The sequence below is a fragment of the Phallusia mammillata genome, chromosome 4 (genome assembly GCF_965637545.1).
Source record: "Phallusia mammillata chromosome 4, kaPhaMamm4.hap1.1, whole genome shotgun sequence".
NCBI classification, from domain to species: Eukaryota; Metazoa; Chordata; class Ascidiacea; order Phlebobranchia; family Ascidiidae; genus Phallusia; species Phallusia mammillata.
The window spans coordinates 24,484,946-24,505,974 of NC_137255.1; the positions used below are offsets into that span (position 1 = coordinate 24,484,946).

General features: G+C 35.1%; 2 protein-coding genes across 2 annotated transcripts; both read left to right on the top strand.

Moving 5' to 3' along the window:
- Positions 1 to 1,801: 1,801 nt before the first annotated feature.
- Positions 1,802 to 9,426, top strand: LOC145224936 (methionine aminopeptidase 2-like). Its single transcript, XM_080091572.1, has 12 exons — positions 1,802 to 1,870; positions 2,917 to 3,096; positions 3,267 to 3,362; positions 3,635 to 3,800; positions 4,289 to 4,450; positions 4,719 to 4,792; positions 5,384 to 5,491; positions 5,662 to 5,763; positions 6,271 to 6,360; positions 6,963 to 7,066; positions 7,690 to 7,811; positions 8,379 to 9,426. Exons 1-12 carry the CDS (start codon positions 1,819 to 1,821, stop codon positions 8,629 to 8,631), a joined length of 1,509 nt encoding a protein of 502 aa, XP_079947698.1. The 5' UTR covers positions 1,802 to 1,818; the 3' UTR covers positions 8,632 to 9,426.
- Positions 9,427 to 9,848: 422 nt separating this feature from the next.
- LOC145224937 (methionine aminopeptidase 2-like) lies at positions 9,849 to 19,959 on the top strand. The gene is made up of 11 exons (XM_080091573.1): positions 9,849 to 10,140; positions 10,396 to 10,491; positions 10,666 to 10,831; positions 11,280 to 11,441; positions 11,790 to 11,863; positions 13,646 to 13,753; positions 14,306 to 14,407; positions 15,179 to 15,268; positions 15,437 to 15,540; positions 18,017 to 18,138; positions 18,735 to 19,959. The coding sequence occupies exons 1-11, from the start codon at positions 9,990 to 9,992 to the stop codon at positions 18,985 to 18,987; spliced, it is 1,428 nt and encodes a 475-aa protein (XP_079947699.1). The 5' UTR covers positions 9,849 to 9,989; the 3' UTR covers positions 18,988 to 19,959.
- The last annotated feature ends 1,070 nt before the right edge of the window (positions 19,960 to 21,029 follow it).

The window sequence follows — 21,029 nt, forward strand, 5'->3', positions numbered from 1 at the left end:
ACCAACTTTGGACCAAATGATTTCAAAAATTGCATTGAACTTAGCGTATTTCGTCACTATAGGCATTTGGTCCAAAGTTGGTGTTAGTTAATTGCATTTTTCTGTAATTATCGAGTCGGGTTCACTTTTTTGAAAACGGATTATTAAAATAGACTAAAAGATGAGGCAATGTTGCGAATTTAAAAAAATAATGTGCTCGAAAAGATTTCAAAAATTGTATTGAACTTAGCGTATTTCGTCACTATAGGCATTTGGTCCAAAGTGGGTGTTAGTTAATTGCATTTTTCTGTAATTATCGAGTCGGGTACACTTTTTTGAAAACGGATTATTAAAATAGACTAAAAGATGAGGCAATGTTGCGAATTTAAAAAAAATAATGGGCCCGAAAAGATTTCAAAAATTTTATTGAAGTTAGCGTATTTCGTCACTATAGGCATTTGGTCCAAAGTGGGTGTTAGTTAATTGCATTTTTCTGTAATTATCGAGTCGGGTTCACTTTTTTGAAAACGGATTATTAAAATAGACTAAAAGATGAGGCAATGTTGCGAATTTAAAAAAAATAATGGGCCCGAAAAGATTTCAAAAATTTTATTGAACTTAGCGTATTTCGTCACTATAGGCATTTGGTCCAAAGTGGGTGTTAGTTAATTGCATTTTGCTGTAATTATCGAGTCGGGTTCACTTTTTTGAAAACGGATTATTAAAATAGACTAAAAGATGAGGCAATGTTGCGAATTTAAAAAAAATAATGGGCCCGAAAAGATTTCAAAAATTGTATTGAACTTAGCGTATTTCGTCACTATAGGCATTTGGTCCAAAGTGGGTGACAGTTAATTACATTTTTCTGTAATTATCGAGTCGGGTTCACTTTTTTGAAAATGGATTATTAAAATAGACTAAAAGATGAGGCAATGTTGCGAATTTAAAGAAAATAATGGGCCCGAAAAGATTTCAAAAATTGTATTGAACTTAGCGTATTTCGTCACTGTAGGCATTTGGTCCAAAGTGGGTGTTAGTTAATTGCATTTTGCTGTAATTATCGAGTCGGGTTCACTTTTTTGAAAACGGATTATTAAAATAGACTAAAAGATGAGTCAATGTTGCGAATTTAAAAAAAATAATGGGCCCGAAAAGATTTCAAATATTGTATTCAAGTTAGCGTTTTTCGTCACTGTAGGCATTTGGCCCAAAGTGGGTGTTAGTTAATTGCATTTTTCTGTAATTATCGAGTCGGGTTCACTTTTTTGAAAATGGATTAATAAAATAGACCACAAGATTGAGCAATGTTGCGAAGTTAAAGAAAATAATGGGCCCGAAAAGATTTCAAAAATTGTATTGAACTTAGCGTATTTCGTCACTGTAGGCATTTGGTCCAAAGTGGGTGTTAGTTAATTGCATTTTGCTGTAATTATCGAGTCGGGTTCACTTTTTTGAAAACGGATTATTAAAATCGACTAAAAGATGAGGCAATGTTGCGAATTTAAAAAAAAATAATGGGCCCGAAAAGATTTCAAAAATTGTATTGAACTTAGCGTATTTCGTCACTATAGGCATTTGGTCCAAAGTGGGTGTTAGTTAATTGCATTTTTCTGTAATTATCGAGTCGGGTTCACTTTTTTGAAATGGATTATTAAAATAGACTAAAAGATGAGGCAATGTTGCGAATTTAAAAAATATAATGGGCCCGAAAACATTTCAAAGATTGCATTGAAGTTAGCGTATTTTGTCAATATTTCGATTTGGCCAAAACGTTCGTTGCGCATTTATCCGTGACGTTCTCTCGTATCGCATTCCTTTTTTCGATTTTATTCTGGCAGAATGACAATGGTCACGAGTGTTAGTGTTCCGCTTAAAAACATAAACAAAAACGGTAAGTTCTTTTTCTTTGATATAATTCACAAGCTTTTGTAATTTAAAAGCAAATTAGAATGTCGTAAAATTAAGAATAAACTTTAACTTTGCATTGCATCCAACTGTTGTTTGTATGGGCTACGTATAGGTAATCATTATGTTCGTTTTTACATTCGTACCATTACCGCATTACGTAAAAAATAGATAATGCGTGTTAAAGTTAACTAAATCAAAGTTGCATTATAGACACAATAAAAAACTAAAACGCCTAGTCCAGTGGTTCGTAACCTTTTTGGTGTGGTTTCCCACTAAAGTAAATCACCAAGTCCGAATTTCCCACTCTGTTATTTTTATAATCATGTTTAGTGTCCAACAAAAATGATTCTTTAATCAAAATAATTTTGTGAAGCGATTTGGTCGGAACCTTAAAGGTATACTGAAATCTTATTTAGTGATTTCGTGGGTATGTAAAATTGTGTGGGATTTTGAAAAATCTCATGTGCTTGCAATAGTCATTTATCGCATCACAATCAACAGACCAAATGCATTTATTCGCGAACAATAACAAAGTCATTGATGCTTTTAGTACTGTCTGTGACGATTTTTAGTAATGTCTGTGACGACAAACGATTTTTGGATTTTTTATGCGCCTTGTAAAACTAGGTGAAGTTAATCTTAGCCTACATGTTGTTGCGGAAAATATTATATTAAATTAACTTTCAATGGTTGATTTCAACCCACGGGCCCGAGTTTGGTGACTTCTGACTCACATAATTTCCCACTAAAAACATTAAATTTCCCACTAGTGGGAAATTTCCCACCGGTTAAGAACCAGTGAGGTACACATGGAACAACAAACCCAACTTCAAATTACCCACTTGAAATCCTCAAATTCCCCACTAGTGGGTAATTACCCACCGGTTAAGAACCACTGGCCTAGTCGAAAACCATATTCCCACAGGAAAATCAATGCTAAGTGTTAAAAAACATAAAAGTGTATTTCATGAAATTACAAATATGGATATGTGAAATGTTTTCTTAATTTTTTACATGTCTTTTGTTTAGAAACTAAAAATCAAGTTCTGTGCGAAATGCCTGCAGTTGTTGAAAAAGATGATGTTCATAAAGAAGCAGAAGCTGAGTTAATCAAAAACATTGTTGAAGTGAAACCTTCAAATGAAATTCAGAATGAAGTGACTCAAGATGCCAAGAAAAAAAAGAAGAAAAAGAAGAAGAAGAAAACAGGTAAATTTTAGGAAACAAAACAAAAGGAACATTAAACTATTGTACACAAATGTAGTATTGATGTATTTTCAAATACGTTGGTTTGTAAAATGCATTTTTTTCTGATTTGCCTCGAAAACTTTGGGTATTTTATATTTTTGCTATTTTATGTCGGGTATATTTTGTTGTAGGAACACCAGACAATGAAGAAGTTGCAGCAGAAACATGTGAAACCCCTGTGAATGGCAAAGAAACACAAGATTCAGAAAAATGTGCTAATGAACAAGGTGCATTATTGTGTTCATGCATTTGCTAAATAACATAATTTCTGGACACAGCAGAAAGTCTGTACAGCAATCGCTTAATCAAAAACAGCTAAACTGATGATAAATTTAAAAAAATGCAATTTAGAACAGTACACTTTAAAGCGATAAATTAAAAAATATATACACTTATATGTGATCATTCAAATGTTGAGAGTTTAAAAATAGGTGCAGAAACTGAAGTCAACCTTGTTTGTTTTTCTTTCAAATTGTAAGTGGTTTTAATTAATCTTTAGGAGACCAAGAAGCAGGAACTGGAGAGGCAAAGAAAAAAAGAAAAAGGAAAAAGAAGCCAGCCATAAAACAACAAACTGACCCACCAACTATTCCTGTATCTGAGTTTTTCCCAAATAAAATTTTTCCACATGGACAAGAATGTGAATATCCAGCAGATAAAGATGGGTAAGTTCAAGGAATCTAGGTTATATTTCTAAAAATTCAAGCAAGGATTAACTCAATAAAGTTATTACCCATGTAATAAACATATCTTGATGAAGTTGTTTGTTCACATGTATTTTGGTGTCTTAAGCTGTGTAATCAAAGCCTATATGAAACACATGTTGTCCAATGCTATTGGGCCTCTATTGGCCTCATTTTCATTCATATGGGTCAATAAATTTACGTTTAAGCATCCCATTTGTAAATATCAGACAATTTATGTGTTTTTCCATAGACCATTTTGAATTTTCTGTTGTATTTTAGACACAAACTGGCCCCTATTGTGTAACATTGAATAGGACAACTTATGATTTATGTAGACTTTGGTTTTAGGTAGCAGGCAAGGGTTTTAAGTACTTTTATAATGATGCTTGTGCAAATCTTGGGGATAACTTACCAAATCTGGTTTCAGATGAGTTTGCGCAATTGTACACGCACAACATTTTTTTCAGTCGCTCCGCAGCTTGGCGAACGACATCAGCTGAGAAAAAGGCATCGGACACTTCGTATGAAGAAATGTGGAATGACTTTCGACAAGCAGCAGAAGCACACAGACAAGTTCGGAAACATGTGCAGGAGTTCATTAAACCTGGTTTAACAATGATAGAAATATGGTGAGTTATTTTTGCTGTTTGCAGTAATGTGTAGGGTTTAACCAAAGACCATAGAATAAATATAAACATGCTTACTTACACCATATATTATGACACATATAATGTTTTTCGTTTCTGATTAGGGTCTGCCATTAAAACTGCTTATGGAACGTAGGATAAAAGTTTAGTACACATTGACTTAGGCTTTGTGATACTACATCAATTCCTGAAAAACATGAAGGTTTAAATTTTTTTTTTAAATTGTAATTCTAAAATATAAAATTTTCAGTGAGCGTTTAGAGCAGGCTTCCCGTTCTTTGATCAATGAAAACAAGTTAGATGCTGGATTGGCATTTCCCACAGGTAATACAAAAAGTTGCTGAAGTTCAGTTATTGTTTTCAAAGTTAATAAGTTATTCTTTAGAACAATGGTTCTCAACCTTTTTAGTTTGCAGACCATTAAATTTTCAAAACAAATTTTGCGGACCGGTGGGTTTTCAAAATCAACCCAAAATGTAATCACGACAAAAATATGCAGTTCAAAAGAAGTAAATTTAATGAGAAGTTTGCTGCTGTCTGTTGGATATTATATGTGTTAAACGCGGTTTAATGAAGTTTCTGCAAGAAAGTAGAGCGTTTACTTCCACACGATTTCTCTGCCTTCAACATCTTGCATTTTGCAATTGAGACATAAAATTGTAATATATTTGGCAGACCGTCAGGAAAGTTGACGCGGACCGGCGGTTGAAAACCACTGCTTTAGAAAACCACTAAATTATGTTTTGCACTGACTGTCCTATTGTCTTTTAGAAAAATACCTTTACATTCCCAAAACAATGCTTACAAACAATGAAATTGCCATCTACTTTGTACTTAAAGTAACAAAACTTTTTTTTTTAATTTTAGATTCGTAAATGATAGAAATTAAATCATTTTTGTTTTTTATTTTAAAAGGATGCTCTTTAAATAACTGTGCGGCACATTACACACCAAACAGTGGAGACAAAACTGTTTTGACATATGATGATGTGTGCAAGATTGACTTCGGAACTCACATTAATGGTAAAAAGGCATTTCTTATTTTGATTTATTTAAATCCAACAAAAAAGGATTGTATATTTCAATACAATATATTTTCTTTGAAGATTTTTTTGAATTTTTTTTCTTTGGTTGGTTTGTCCAAAAGGCTGTTTTATATTCTAAAAATCTGAAATTTGAATGTATTCCTTTAGGTCGGATTATCGACAGTGCCTTTACGGTTACGTTCAACCCCAGGTATGACCCATTGGTGGAAGCTGTTAAAGATGCAACAAACACGGGTGTAAAAAATGCAGGTTTGTAATACAATGGCCGTACATCAGTTTTAAGCAAAATTTTTGAAAAACAGTTGTCACTAAAGTCACAACAAGTGCTTAACAACCACTCCACTAAATTATATCTCTCTGACCAAAATGTATCTCTCTGACCAAAATGTATCTCTCTGACCAAAATGTATCTCTCTGACCAAAATGTATCTTTCTGACCAAAATGTATCTCTCTGACCAAAATGTATCTTTGTGACCAAAATGTATCTCTCTGACCAAAATGTATCTCTCTGACCAAAATTTTAGCATACTGTTTCATAACCATATCTAAATGTTTTGGACAAAATTGACCTTTTATTGTCTTATGTATGTAGTGCTGTATTGATAAGCTAAAAATATCAAAACAACTCACTTTAAGTTAGCACACCAGTACTTATACACAAGGAATCTGTAAGGGTGGGAGCTAAAAGGTTTGATATTGAAATTATTGATGTGATGTCAAAAACATTTGTCACAGTATTTTCATATTCTGACCAGGTATTGATGTGCGTCTGTGTGATTTGGGGGAAGTTATTCAAGAAACAATGGAATCATATGAAATAGATTTGGATGGAAAAACTTACCAAAGTATGTTGTGTGTTGTTTTAGAAATCAACTATTGCACGTTATGTATGAATCTTAGTTTCAAATACAAGATTTTGAATCAGTCTGAGTACATATATACCAAATACTTTGTGCATCTTACAATAGAGGGCAGTTAATGATCAACATAACTTACATTTTTATTGCCTTGCCCTCATTTTTAATACAAATTAGGGTAATTTTTTATTGTACCTAATGCATTTATTTCTTAACTGTATAACATGTGGTTTACACTATTTCTGACACCTCAAAATACAGCTTATCATCAAGTCAATATGTTATGGCTTATAAGATTATAAAAGGCGTTGGATATCTTTTTTGCCAATGTATATTTCTGTTAAATTTATACTGATAACCATATTACTTTTTCCACATCAATAGCAAGAAATCAAGAGGTGTTTTTTTGCTGGCAAGAGGTGTTTTTGCCTACCTTTTTACTCCTCTATTAAGGCATAGGCTATTACAATCTAGCCTGGTATAAGATAAAAATGACAAAAGTCTTGACTGTAGTGTCATACAGGACTAGTTCATTTCCTATTAAATTGACTATGTGTCTAGGTAATTTAAAACACAGTGCTTTTGTACAGTTCGACCAGTCCGCAACTTATGTGGTCACTCGATCGGTCAATATCGAATCCACGCTGGAAAAACTGTCCCAATAGTACGCGGAGGCAACCAGACTAGAATGGAGGTCAGTTGCTTATATTCGTACATGATTTTTTGTAGCTTGGAGTAAGGATGGCCCAAAACTGCAAAAGTTCTGTTTGTTTGAACACGGTCCGTGCATTCCAAATTCCGCTCTAGTTTTGTACCTTCTCAAGGTTTCTTATGTCACCAGCGGTGTATTAGGCTGTATAGTAGGCCCTACTAACATACCAAACTAGTGTTCGAAAGGGTATCCAAGAATAAAAAGGACGTTTTTTTTAAATGAATAGAGAGTGGAAAAATTCATGCTTATGGGGCCTGTACAACCTAATACAACGCTGATGACGTAAGAAACCTTGGTAAGCTACAAAACTAGGAGCTAGTAAGTAGGGCATGAATATGTTAATTTAGTGCTCGGGTCAGTTTGTGCAACTGCTAGGCCGAGCAACGAGCATCAAAAACAGCGATGCTCGGGGTTCTGGCTCGGCTTGGCCCATCCCTAGCACGGAGTGCATTATCTAGTGGTCTGCACTCTGCATCGCCATAATTTATTACATTGCACAGCTTTCATTTGGTAACATTAAAAGTGTATGTAAAATGCGGAATGGCACTTTTGCACCTTATGATGGTGTTGTGGATTAAAAATCATGCTTTGTGTCCGCTGTACAGGAAGGAGAGGTGTTCGCAATTGAAACTTTCGGAAGCACTGGTCGTGGAGTTGTACGTGACGACATGGAATGCTCTCATTATATGAAGGACTTTGATCTCGCCAATCAACATGTCAACTTGAGGTGAGTTCAGAGCACTGGGGCATTTTGGGCCGAAACTCAAGTCACAGCGTCTTTACATGTCTTTGGTCTCGAAGGATTTTGGTCCAAGTCTCACTTCTGACCCCATGTTATGGTGTTTTGAATCGAGCTTAAGAATTTCGGAGAACATGTGGTATGTATTGGTTCTCAAACTGTGGTACGCATACCACTAGTGGTACGCCGGGCTTTTCAGGTGGTACGCAAGTTGCTTTCTGTCATACTGAATTTAAAGCAGATCCGAAATTGTAACTCAACTGACCCAACTGATCAGCCCTGGTTTCGAGCAACACTCGTGTGTTAGACATTTCTTTGAAAGTGGTAACTTTAATGGTTTCGGAAATATGATATCCTGCTCAAGAAAAATGGGCATCTTGGTCTACCCATTCACATAGGGTTTAGGTGGTACACAGTAATAGAAAAAGTCGCTACGTGGTACGCGATCCGTATAAGGTTGAACAACACTGTGTTAGAGCAACAAGGCTTAATTTTCTGTTTGACACTCTTTAAAAAAATACTAACAGTTTGCAAAAAAATGGAATTCTTTTTCAGGCTGCCGCGCGCCAAACGTCTCCTGCACGTAATCACAGAAAACTTCGGCACTTTGGCTTTCTGTCGTCGTTGGATTGACCGACTGGGTGAAACCAAATACTTGATGGCGCTAAAGAGTCTTTGCGATGCCGGCGTTATTGAGCCTCATCCCCCACTTTGTGATATTAAGGGCTGTTACACTGCGCAGTTTGAACACACGATTATGTTGCGGCCAACTTGTAAAGAGGTTGTAAGCAGGGGTGACGATTATTAAATAAGTAACCGCATTTTAACTGCACATAAATACAACAAAAGCTTGGTATTTGTGTCTTTGCCATATTCTGTGTAAATTTGAAGATCAGTTAAGGATTGCATGCGGCTTTTGGAGCGCACGATTTTGGCCTTTTCCGCTTACGGCGTAGAGGATTTTCAATTATCCATCCTTGAATTTGATGCTACTTTCACAGAGATGCCTACGAAACCTTTTGCATGTTAAAACCACTATACCTGGAATAATAACATAATTTTGGTGTGTAAATTTTGTGTGTTTTATGAGGAAATCAATCATATTTTTTGATCCTCAAGCCGTTTTGCAGCCTACTTTGTTGTCCATTTTTGACATAACGTTTTGCTGTAATAAGTAATTTGTAATTAAATACTTTGAGTTGTAACACAATACAATGATATTTACGTTTTTTTGGTGATATGATTTTTCCGTTGTAAAGAATTGCTTTTGAAATATTTGACACAAATGCACTGAAGTAATCATTAAGTCTTAAATATTGCAGCCCACGAGGCCGAAAAGAGTTTCACAAAGAAACGATGTCACGAAATCACGTTGACTTTCACAAAATAATGTTATGAATTCACAAAATGCGATGTTATTATACATCGGGTGATGTCAGTTCGTTACACGCTGTATTATATTAATATAATACGCTGCTTGTTATTGCTATTCAGATTCAGGCTTTAAACCATGTTCCAATTTTGTTTTTGTTCAAATGTAGGCCTATCTGGTCTCTGGATTGTTTTGTAGCGGTGTTTAAAATAAAATTTGCAAATAAGTGAATGTGCGTGTCGTTGCTTTTGTTTTAATACAGGCGAGAGAAATATCGACACAAATGCAGGGGTTTGTAGTGTTTAGATGTTTTTTTAGCTGTTCCTAAACTATATCAGAGAGGAAGAGAGAGATCAACTAAACACAATTTTGAACGTAATTTATGCCCTTAAACATTCTTTAAGATGGTATGGGTTTTCTTTCGACATAGATTTTAAATAAGTCAAAGTTCATACTTTGGGTGAACCACGGTGGCATTTACATCGTCACTCAAGAAATTAAACAAATCTTAATGAAGATTTTGTAATACCAAACTCTTGGCCAAAAAATATAATTAATGGATTATAAATCTTTAGCACTTTTAGCGGAATGTTTGCAACATCAGCAAACAGTGCAGCAGCCATTACCATGTGATGATGTTGTTGAAGTTTTACATGAAGTAATTCCGAATTTGATTTTAAACTTTTGTTTTTCGCTGCTCATATGTATTGTGATATAAATTTTTGACATTTTCCCAAACGGCTTTGTGAATTTCAGCATCTTCATTCCGTGCCGTCCATTTTACGTTTTGCAAAATGTCTGCCGTTGTTGAAAAAGTTGAGGTCAACGGAGAAGCAAATGCGATCGAAAATGACATCGACATGAAACAGTTAAATGAGGCCATCAATGAAGAAGGCCAAGATATTAAAAAGAAAAAGAAGAAAAAGAAAAAGAAGAAGAAGACAGGTGTGTAGAACGGATTATACCAAACGCTACTTGCTGTTATTTTTTCAAATGCCAAAGTATGCCTGGTTTAAATACGTTTTCTCCAGCGTGCCAATTTAAGCAAGTATATTGCACGATAACAGCAAAATTGTGTGTAGAGACATTTATAAGTGCTTGGTTTATTCTTGTTATTTTGTTTCTGCGAGTCCATTTGTATTTATTTTAGAAACTTTTGCGAATATTCATTTTGTTTACAATGCAGAATTTATTATTCAGGAACACCAGATAATGAAGAAGGGGCGGCAGAAACATGTGAAACTCCTGTGAATGGAAAAGAAACTGAGGATGTTGAAAATGGTGCCGAGGAACAAGGTACAATAAACTAACAAACACATGCTTATGTCAGGTATTTCAGGCATAATACTGCATGGTGACACAACCTGTAAAGGAGAAAAATTGACTACAACTTACAAAACAAGCAACTGAATTTCCTAAAATAATGACTTCACTATTTTGACACTTTAAAAAAAACTACAACAACTTAAGGAGAACAAGAGGCAGGGACTGGGGAGACAAAGAAAAAACGAAAAAGAAAGAAGAAGCCTGCCGTAAAACAACAAACCGACCCACCAACTATCCCCATATCTGAGTTATTTCCGAACAAGAACTTTCCTCATGGGCAGGAAAGTGAATATCCAGCAGATAAGGATGGGTAAGTTAAAATTTCTACATACATCACTACCACAGGATTGCAAAAATACCTTATTTTAAAGCACAGTAAAATATACTTTAACTTTTAGTCATATTTTATGAAACTTTTATGTTGTATTTAAAAAAAACCACTGTATGATTGCATACTAAAAAAAACTGCATGATTCAGTAGTTTCTACAAAATTGCACATATCCCCCCCTTTCGCAATATTGTAGGGTGCCTACTTCACCCTCTTATAATGAGTCCCTGCCTCATAATGATATGGAGTAATGGTGTAGCTGCAGTGCATTTACTCCACTAATTATACCCTCTACTTTGTCGCACTTAATATCCCATCATTGTGTGCTATTTCTGACAACATAAATATTTTACTTTATTTGTGTTGGTAACGAAATAAACTTTTAATCTAGTTGTGTATTAGCTGAGCAACTAGCTTTTTTGCATTTAGCCGCTCCGCAGCTTGGCGAACGACATCAGCTGAAAAGAAAGCGATGGACACATCCTATGAAGAAATGTGGAATGACTTTCGACAAGCAGCAGAAGCACACAGACAAGTTCGAAAACATGTGCAGGGATTCATTAAACCTGGTTTAACAATGATAGAAATATGGTATGATTGTTGTTCAGTTTATGTGCAGCATAAAGTTTTTCTTGCCTTTTTCATTTAAGTGTAGTATGTATATATAATTAATGTTAATGTTTCAAAAAAGAAGATTTTTAATGAAGTATTGTATTGATGCAAAATTACCATTCCAGTATTACTGTTTCAGCAAATGCTAATATTTAAACTTGTGTGTTTAATTTGTTTTTCATAAATATTCTATCAAGACTTCAACACAATTTAAGAGGAAATTTTAATGAAGTATAAGTACATGTGTGTTGGTAGTTTTGTTGCCATAACATACCAATCTTGTAAGCAGCAATTTTTTGTTTGTTTAAAATCAATTTTAATTTGTAGTGAACGTTTGGAGCAGGCTTCTCGTTCTTTAATCAATGAAAACAAATTAGAAGCTGGATTGGCATTTCCTACAGGTAACATCATATACGTATATATTATATTTGTGCACAGCCTAGACAAGTAGGTGTTTTTCTTACACACATAGAGTGATTTGTTATTAAATGGTAACTTGGATAGTAAATGAGTGATCAAAAGAATAACACAAATATGATGTTTTTGTTGAAATTTCAATGGTTTGTCATCAAATTGTCTGGTTAATTATGGGTCCCCTTCCATGAAGGGGTCACATATATATTGTTTTTGTCCGTATTTTTCTTTTTTCTGTCTAACGCTGGTTTGTAAGACGCGTTTGGTCATAAAGAGTGCTTCAAATTTATTAGAATTTGGACAGATGTTACATATTAATCCAAATTTGATCCTCCTAAAGTTTGACCCCGAATGACCCAGCGGTTCACCCACAGCCCAACCTGTTTTTTTTTAAAACGGCTGTACTGACTCAAGTACATCATCTAGGACAGGGGTGGCCAACCTTCTACATACCATTCGCCAACTTTTTAACATACTGTGTTGGATGCGCCATAAATGTCTCGTAACCCCACCTTCTATGACTACTTCTTGTATATAGAGCAGTGGTTCCCAAACTTTTTCATATTTTTTTCAAAACGGTCCCTTCGCCACTATTTCGAGGGCTCGCGGTCCTTAAGCCTAAATGTGTATTTCACACAAACGAAAGTTGATTGCAGGATTTTAGCTAGTAATGCAAAATTGCGCATAACAATTATCCAAAGACAGCATGTGACATCACAAACAGGACAAAAACATTACGATTGTGTGCGAACAATTGCATTTTTTGATAGTTGTCATTCAATAAAGGCAATTGTTTAGCAATGGAGACAGTCGATTCTCAATTCTACTTTGATTTAAACTGATTTAGTGGCACAAACTGACGCTAAATAAGATTATAGAATTACTTCAACCACTTCGCGGTCCCCCCAAAATTGCCTCACGGACCCCTAAAGGACCGCGGACCCCAGTTTGGGAACCGCTGATATAGAGAGATAGAGAAAGAAACAACTTTTGCATGAGAACGATAGTAATAAGAAATAAGAACTATTAAGTAAAAAACAACTCTGATAAACTATATATATATATAATTAATAGGGCTGGCTTACTTTATTTATTTATTTATTAGTTTATTAATTTGAATTTCATGATTATCAAAAGAAGGCAATGTGCCCTTTCTAATCATGCAATGCGCCATAGGTTGGCCACCACTGATCTAGGAGTTTGAAACAATGGACTTGAATATGAAAAGTAGCTTTACCAAAAACAAACACTGCCATAGGGCTTATGTGTAGTGAACACAATCTATCTGTACTATTTAGTTGTGTTGTGTGCCATTAGTAGCTTATTTTAAGCCTTGTGTTTCTATGGTGCTGTGGCATTGGTGACATTTCTATTTAGGGCCGCAAGCACATGGTAAACTTTAATCTTGTATAGAGAAATGTTAATAACATCTTGTTGCCTTATAATACTGTGTATTTTAAGTTGAATCACTCTAAATTACTTGTGTTGATTAATCCAACTACTTAAAGAATACAGCATTGGCTATTATGGCCACTTTCTTAAGGCAACTCAGGACTGTTTTTGTCAGTATTTTTTTCTTTTTTTAACCCATTTGGTAACAAAAAGTATTTTTCAAATTTAGGAATGTAATAGTTAGTTAGATCCACAGGCCCCCTAAAACATTAAATTAAAAAATGTCTGTTATTATCAAAGTACATGGCTTTGGATTTTGTAGTTTCTGGGTTGGTGCATTATTAAGTGTTTGAGTTGCCTTTTTGCTTGTTTTTTAGGATGCTCTTTAAATAACTGTGCGGCACATTACACACCAAACAGTGGAGACAAAACTGTTTTGACATATGATGATGTGTGCAAGATTGACTTTGGAACTCACATTAACGGTAAGAAATTTCAATGTTTTGTATTTATTGACGTTAGTTTAACTCTCACAAATTTCATTGTTACATTGCTTGAAAGATAAAAAGTGTAAATGCTTTTCACAGGATTTGGTCCTCTAATAGTACATAGTAGGCATGTTATTGTCAAAGATCACTGATTTTAATTGTTTCAGCAAGTGATAATAAAGAAGCAATTGCTTCTGACTAAAAATCGGTTAACACGAGTTTGTTAAAAATTAAGAAATATATTTTGCCTATATCGGCATCATTGCTCTCTGAAATCTTGTTCAAATAGAATCTAATGATTTGATTTTAAGCCAGAAACATTTGCTTTTTTTGTTGTCACTTAGTAAAACTTTATTTTTGAGGATATTTTTCGAGTAATTTTAATAGCTGATATTGCAACATTTTGTGTCACTAATTATTAAAACCAAGATTAAAGAATTCTTAATTTAGCATAGTTTTATTGGATTAAAATGTGCTTTGAAAAAAAATGTTAAAAAATAATATATTTTACTTTTGATTAAACGGTTTTGATATGTTTGTATTTTGTAGGACGAATTATTGACTGTGCCTTCACAGTAAGTTTTAATCCAAAGTATGACAAACTTCTTGAAGCTGTTAAAGATGCAACAAATACAGGAATAAAGAATGCAGGTAAGCATATACTTCCAAACAGTACATGCAATATCAAAGTGATGCACTGTAAGAGTTAATCCAGTGTTGATAATTAACACTCCGAATTGAAGCATTGTGAGGGGGATACACTTGTTTTCATGAGAAAGTTTTTTCGCCAGTGTTCATTGTTTTATATTTTACTGCAGATTTTGACTTTATTTTTCTATAAAACACTGACTATAGAATACTCCGAATTAAAGCGTTGTGATCCCAAAGTGAAAACACTTGTTTTCATGAAAGAGACTTTTTTTGCCATCGTTTATTGTTTTTATATTTTACTGCAAATTTTAACTTTGTTTTATAAAACACTGACTATAGAATACCTAGCTCAGGATTGCGTAAACTACCGCCTGATAAATGCGTTCCTGCAGCCCGCCAAATGTTGGTAAATTTAAAAGAGAAAGTTACCGAGCATCGCTTAATATCATGAGCCTTAAATTTTCTTCCCTCATGAGTTAAAACATGGACATTTTGTTTTAGCCAATTTTCTATTATCTTACAAACTTTACCCAAAAATATTTTTAGATACCGGTGTTTATGATTTTAGGTTAATACCATGCAATCCTATAATATTGTGAATTTTTGAAAGTGGCCCTTGCACTGAAAAATTTGCCCACCCCAGACCTAGCTTGTTTTATGGAAAAAGTGCAACTGAAAAGAAGTTTAGGCATGCTTAATCGTCATTGCACTTGACAAAATCGATACTTATTGCTGATTTTTTTAATGTTTTTTGACACATATGCTGACCAGGCATTGATGTGCGTCTGTGTGATTTGGGTGAAGTTATACAGGAGACAATGGAATCATACGAGATAGATTTGGATGGAAAAACTTACCAAAGTATGTTTCTTAGCAACAAACGAAATATTTTTGTTTGTAAAAATAATTTCTAAAAAAGAAAATGATAATCCCAATCAGATTTTTTTGCATTGGTTCAATCTCTGAAACAGCTTTATAAGATAATTTGAGAATATGGTGTTTGCTGATTTATCATTTCATCATTTGTAGTTCGATCAATCCGGAACTTAAGCGGTCATTCCATTGGTCAATATCGAATCCATGCAGGAAAAACTGTCCCAATAGTCCGAGGTGGTGACCAGACAAAAATGGAGGTAAAAAACTTCCTCCTGATTTGTCCATTGTTTATCAACTACAAAATACAGAACCAAACAACGGGTTTAACATACTTTACAATGATTATGGGTCCCCTTCCCTGAAGGGGACGCATCTTGATTTCACTATGTTTTGATTTTTTTCTTTTTCCGCCGTGAAATTTGTCCATGCGCTTTTGGCATGAAATGTTTTATGGATTTGGATGAAACTTTCACAGATGCTAGATATGGTTATGTAGATGTGTCCCCTGCTTCGTTTGACTTGATAACCCCAGTATTTACCCCGCTAGGCCCCAAAGTGTGAAACGTTTTTGTATGTTGCTGCGCACCACAAGCGAAAGATTTCTGTAGTGTAATGGTATAATAAAGGCACCAGTACATGCTGTGTATACTTGGGTTTGTGCATTACTTGGTGGACGTTTTTGCACATGCCGGTCAGAGGGGTATTAACAGCCTTATGACGTCAGAAGCGTTAATGAATGTTGTTAATAACACCTCTAGTGGTTAGAATTTTAAACATTGTTCGATTTGGATAAAATTTTACATGACTGTTAATTAGGTCATCGTGGTTTCATATTTTATACTTTTGGGTGTTAAGCCCCATCAGTTACCCCACTGACCCTCTAAAATGGGTGAGATTTTTAAACGGTGTCAGAATTTAGTGAAATTTGAAATACTTGCAGAATTTGTCATTTATAGGTGTCAATTGTTTTGTTCAACCCTGTAACCCCAATATTTACCCCTCTAGCCCCCTAAATAGGGTAGGTCTTTTAAACATTGTCCGAATTTGATGAAATTTGGACAGCTTATAGAATGTGCTATTTATAGTTGTTGTTTGTTATGCTATAGCCAATGCGGCCGATCTCTCGTCACCAGCTGCACTGATGAGACCTTATAGGTCGAAACAGTGTGCACTGTCTGCAGCTTAGTTGATTAGTATTTTCCACAACCGTACATGCGAAAATGCTTGGGTCGCGAGAATTTAGAGCAATTTTGCATAATACTTGGGTCGCGAGAATTTAGAGCAATTTTTTTAGGGTCGCGCCAAAAAGTATTTGCGGACCCCTGCTCTATGGTACCACTTCTTGCAGAACAACTAATTTGTTTGAATCATATTTCATTCAACGCTATCTTAAGCACCAAAACAGTAGATATATCTATCAAGAGCAATCATTAGACATAATTAACGCCCACTGTGCCGCAGCGTTGTTCGGCTTTTCATAGCAAGAAGCAACTATGCTTTTTGTTGAGAATTGACATGACCTGTATTTTGAAGATCGTAATGATACGAAACAACAGGAATAGTTACATAACAATGACAATAGGCCTGGGGACTGTTTTTTTTTTTGTAAACAAAACCAGACAAACAAAATATAAAGTTGCAAATTGAGGTTTTTGTGAACAAAACAGAAGCCACTCGCGTACCACCTGAAAACCCTTCGCGTACCACCGGTTGGGAACCCCTGTTGTAGAGTGTGCCATTTATAGGTGTAGAATGTTGTGTTCAACCCTGTTGCCCCAACATTTACCCCACTAGCCCCCAAAAATGGTTCAATTTTTTAAACAATGTCTGAATTGAATGAAATTTGGACAGTTTGTAGAGTGTACCATTTGTAGGTGTTGGTTGTTCTGTAAAAATCAGTAGTACCCATCATTTACTCCACTAGACTCCTACAGTCAAGTGCAAATCACCATTAATAGCAGCTGACTGTTGTGTTTAGCCTATTTTCTCACTATTTAACACTTTTTTCTCAGATAGTCATAAAATAGAAAAACCTTCAAAATGTATGAATGGAATGAATTTAAGTAGTCTTTACTCCATATAGCATATTTATTTATGCACAGTACCGATCACTGTGTTTGACGATGCAATGCCAAACTTTCTCATTGTTATCTCTTGAAATGCATTATTTACAACTTTGCATGTGTGGGGACCCATGAGTTTCTGCTTGCGGAAACAACTAAGGTTATAAAAGACATGATATGGGACCCAATATAAAATATCTGTGGGATGTAAATACATGTTAAGAAATAGGTCACAGTGTATGTGCAATAGCAATATGTGCTAAGCCACACTTCTAGTTTCAACTAACAAAGTATGAAACTCCTTGGTCCTGTATTTTAGTTTTGGGGACCTGTAGGTGAACCACTGGGTGATCCAGGGTCAAGCTTTGGGAGGATCAACTTAGGATAACTAACTAACATAGGTGTAAATTTGAATAAGTTGAAAGCAGTACTAACTAACATAGGTGTAAATTTGAATAAGTTTGAATCACTCTTTCTTGACCAAATGCCTGGAACAAACCAGCGTTAGACAGAAAAAAGAAACCAGCGTCAGACAGAAAAGAAAAAATATAGACAAGAGCAATATGTGTTCTATTCAGGGAAGGGGAGATCCAAAGGCCGAACTATATGAGATTAAACTCACATTAACCAAAAAATAGTATTTTTTGTCACAATTAAATGTATTGTTTAGGAGGGAGAAGTGTTCGCGATTGAGACATTCGGAAGCACCGGTCGCGGAATTGTACATGACGACATGGAATGCTCTCATTATATGAAGAACTTTGATCTCGCAAATTCACATGTCAACTTGAGGTGTGTACTTTTCAATTACGAGCTTTTTGCACTCTTGAAAAATTTAACTTGTCCTGAAATAATTTTTCTCAAAGTAGAGTTAACACCCATTGTTTCGTCATTTGTGAGTGACGTCATAAAAATACCAAACGTGACTCGAGTGTGTTAAACTGATTTTTTGGTTTTGTGTGAAGATAAGATTCTATTTCAAAACACCGCGGGTCTTACGGCAAAACGTATAAATATGCCAGGATATTAGGTTTATAGAGCTCTTCTGGCAAATGTATTTTTATGCCGACGTTTCGACGTCATATACAGGTCGCCTTCATCAGAGTAAATAACACTGAATGCGCTTAGTACATTGCACGATAAACAAAGGAAAAGCACGTGCTTTTATTATTTTTTTTCTTTGTTTATCGTGCACTGTACTAAGCGCATTCAGTGTTATTTACTCTGATTAAGGCGACCTGAATAGGACGTCGAAACGTCGGAATAAAAATACATTTGCCAGAAGAGCTCTATGAACTTGATATTATGCCTGGTAGCAATAGCTTATATGCCAAGATATTATGCAAACAAAATATTTCTCAAATACAATATTAAATTTTCTTTTTCAGATTGCCGCGTGCCAAACGTCTTCTACATCTCATCTCAGAAAACTTCGGCACTTTGGCTTTCTGTCGTCGTTGGATTGACCGACTGGGTGAAACCAAATACTTGATGGCGCTAAAGAGTCTTTGCGATTCGGGTGTCGTGGACCCCTACCCCCCACTTTGTGATATTAAGGGCTGTTACACTGCGCAGTTTGAACACACGATCATTTTGCGCCCAAATTGTAAAGAGGTTGTAAGCCGGGGTGACGATTATTAAAAAAGCGTTTTTTCAGCAAGTTTTGGTTTTGTGTTTGTAAAAATTGCCAAAACTTGACGTGTGACTTTTATTTTAAACTCTGTTCCAATGTATTTTAAATCAGTTTGCCAACGTTTTTTGGATGCTAAGTTACCAAATAATCTTCTATGTTCCAGTCTTAAAAAAGTTGTTTTCAAGGTTTTATTTAATTCAAAGATGGAAACTGTATTTCATTTACAAAAAAAATCATCTTGGGGCCATGGTTTGAATTTCAGTAAAGTTATTACCAGGGTACATACGATCTTGCCTACATACAAATGAATTTAAAAAAAGTGAAGTCCCAGTGTAGCCATTTCACAACCACGCTTTATGCTTAACGACTCGTAAATACGCTGACACTGAAATTTGCAGCACATCCACATAGAATGAAGTCATAACACTACGGTTTTTGTTAATATTGTACATTTCGGTCTGGAGCAACTGAAGAGAAAATTTGTTTTACTAAACGTTACCATCACATAACTGCTAAAATTGACGTGTTTTTTTAATGGTCAACCCGTTGTACAGTTTTTCGGTTTGAATTTGCTGTGTTTGCAAAGTATGGTTGTGGCTTGGGTGATATGTAGTTTAAAAGTTGGCCAATTTTTACAAACAAACGCTCTAAAATGTTAAACTTCCTTTTCAAAATTAAACCTTTAAACCCAAAATGACTTAAAACGTGTTATTTTTGTGTTACATCTGCAAGTGAAGCAAAACGGTTTCATCAGCAAACTAAACAATACATACAGTTGAACCCATATTCTGGAAGTCTTCGACTGGTAGGCCAAATTTTCTGCATCTAGTATGCTCAATATGGTTGTTTCGTTCTCATATTTTACCCCCATTCACACATTTGCTTTTACATCGCAACTTCAGTTGACAAATATTTTCGTGGCCCCAGTTTAATGCTTGGATTGTTTTCAAACGACGCTTCCCAATAAAATTGCTAACATATGGCTGCCTCTTTGGTACATCCTTAATAACAGATTGTTTTTGGCTCCTGTTAGCTGTGCTTTTAAAAAATATTGCAAACTGGGAAAAATGTACACAACGTTAAAAAAAACATATAAGCTATTGCTGCCAGGCATAATATCAAGTTTAAAGAGCGCTTCTGGCAAATGCGATTTTATTCCGACGTTTCGACGTCTTATACAGGTCGTCTTCATCAGGGTAAATAACGCTGAATGCGACTAGTACCGTGCACGATAAACAAAGGAAAAAAAGAATGGAACGCAAGCACGTCACAACGCAACAAAAACACCGCCCGATAACAAATGATTGGCCCTCTAATCTTTAAGCAGGTGCCTGTAGCACGCTGGAAGCATCACGTCTGTTTTGATGTTCATTTGATGTTAAAAAAACATTTTGAAGTATTACTTTGACTGCAGCACTGACGATAAGCTTTCTTGAAACTTTTCGACAGGGTTTCTTTTGCTGTCAAACACCACCCTCTTTCCATTAGAGTGGTGGTTAGTTTCTAGTCTGCAAAAGTATTCACAAATAAAGTTCTGGTACAGGTTAAGTGGACGAACTTGAATTATCGCTAAACTAGAATTCTGTTTTGAAAGTACATGGTGAATTGCAACGAATCACTTAAAACCGTGGCCTTGGGCCCGCGAAGACCAATGTATGCGGCTGTGTGTTGATTACAAATCTTTTGCTAAAAAGATGCATGTTTTTTTTCAAACCAGTCTGAAATGATTTGGAAAGAATTGATATTTCTCGCGGTTGTGGCATAGATGTATCGCTATTTGCATATACCGCATTTACTCGATTGTATAAGCCGCGGTTTGTATTGTTTTTTAGCTGCCGTTTGTGCGGCTTACAATCGAGGGCGGCTTATATTTTAATTTTATACCGAAATTATTTCTACACTCCAACATTTTCAATTATTTGGGGTTCAAAACATGTATGCGTGTACAGATTATACGTCGATATACGTTCTGTTGGGTACAGTTATCAACGTAACTAACAGATATGGACAAATAGTCATACCATATAACAACAGAAGGATGTATTAAGAA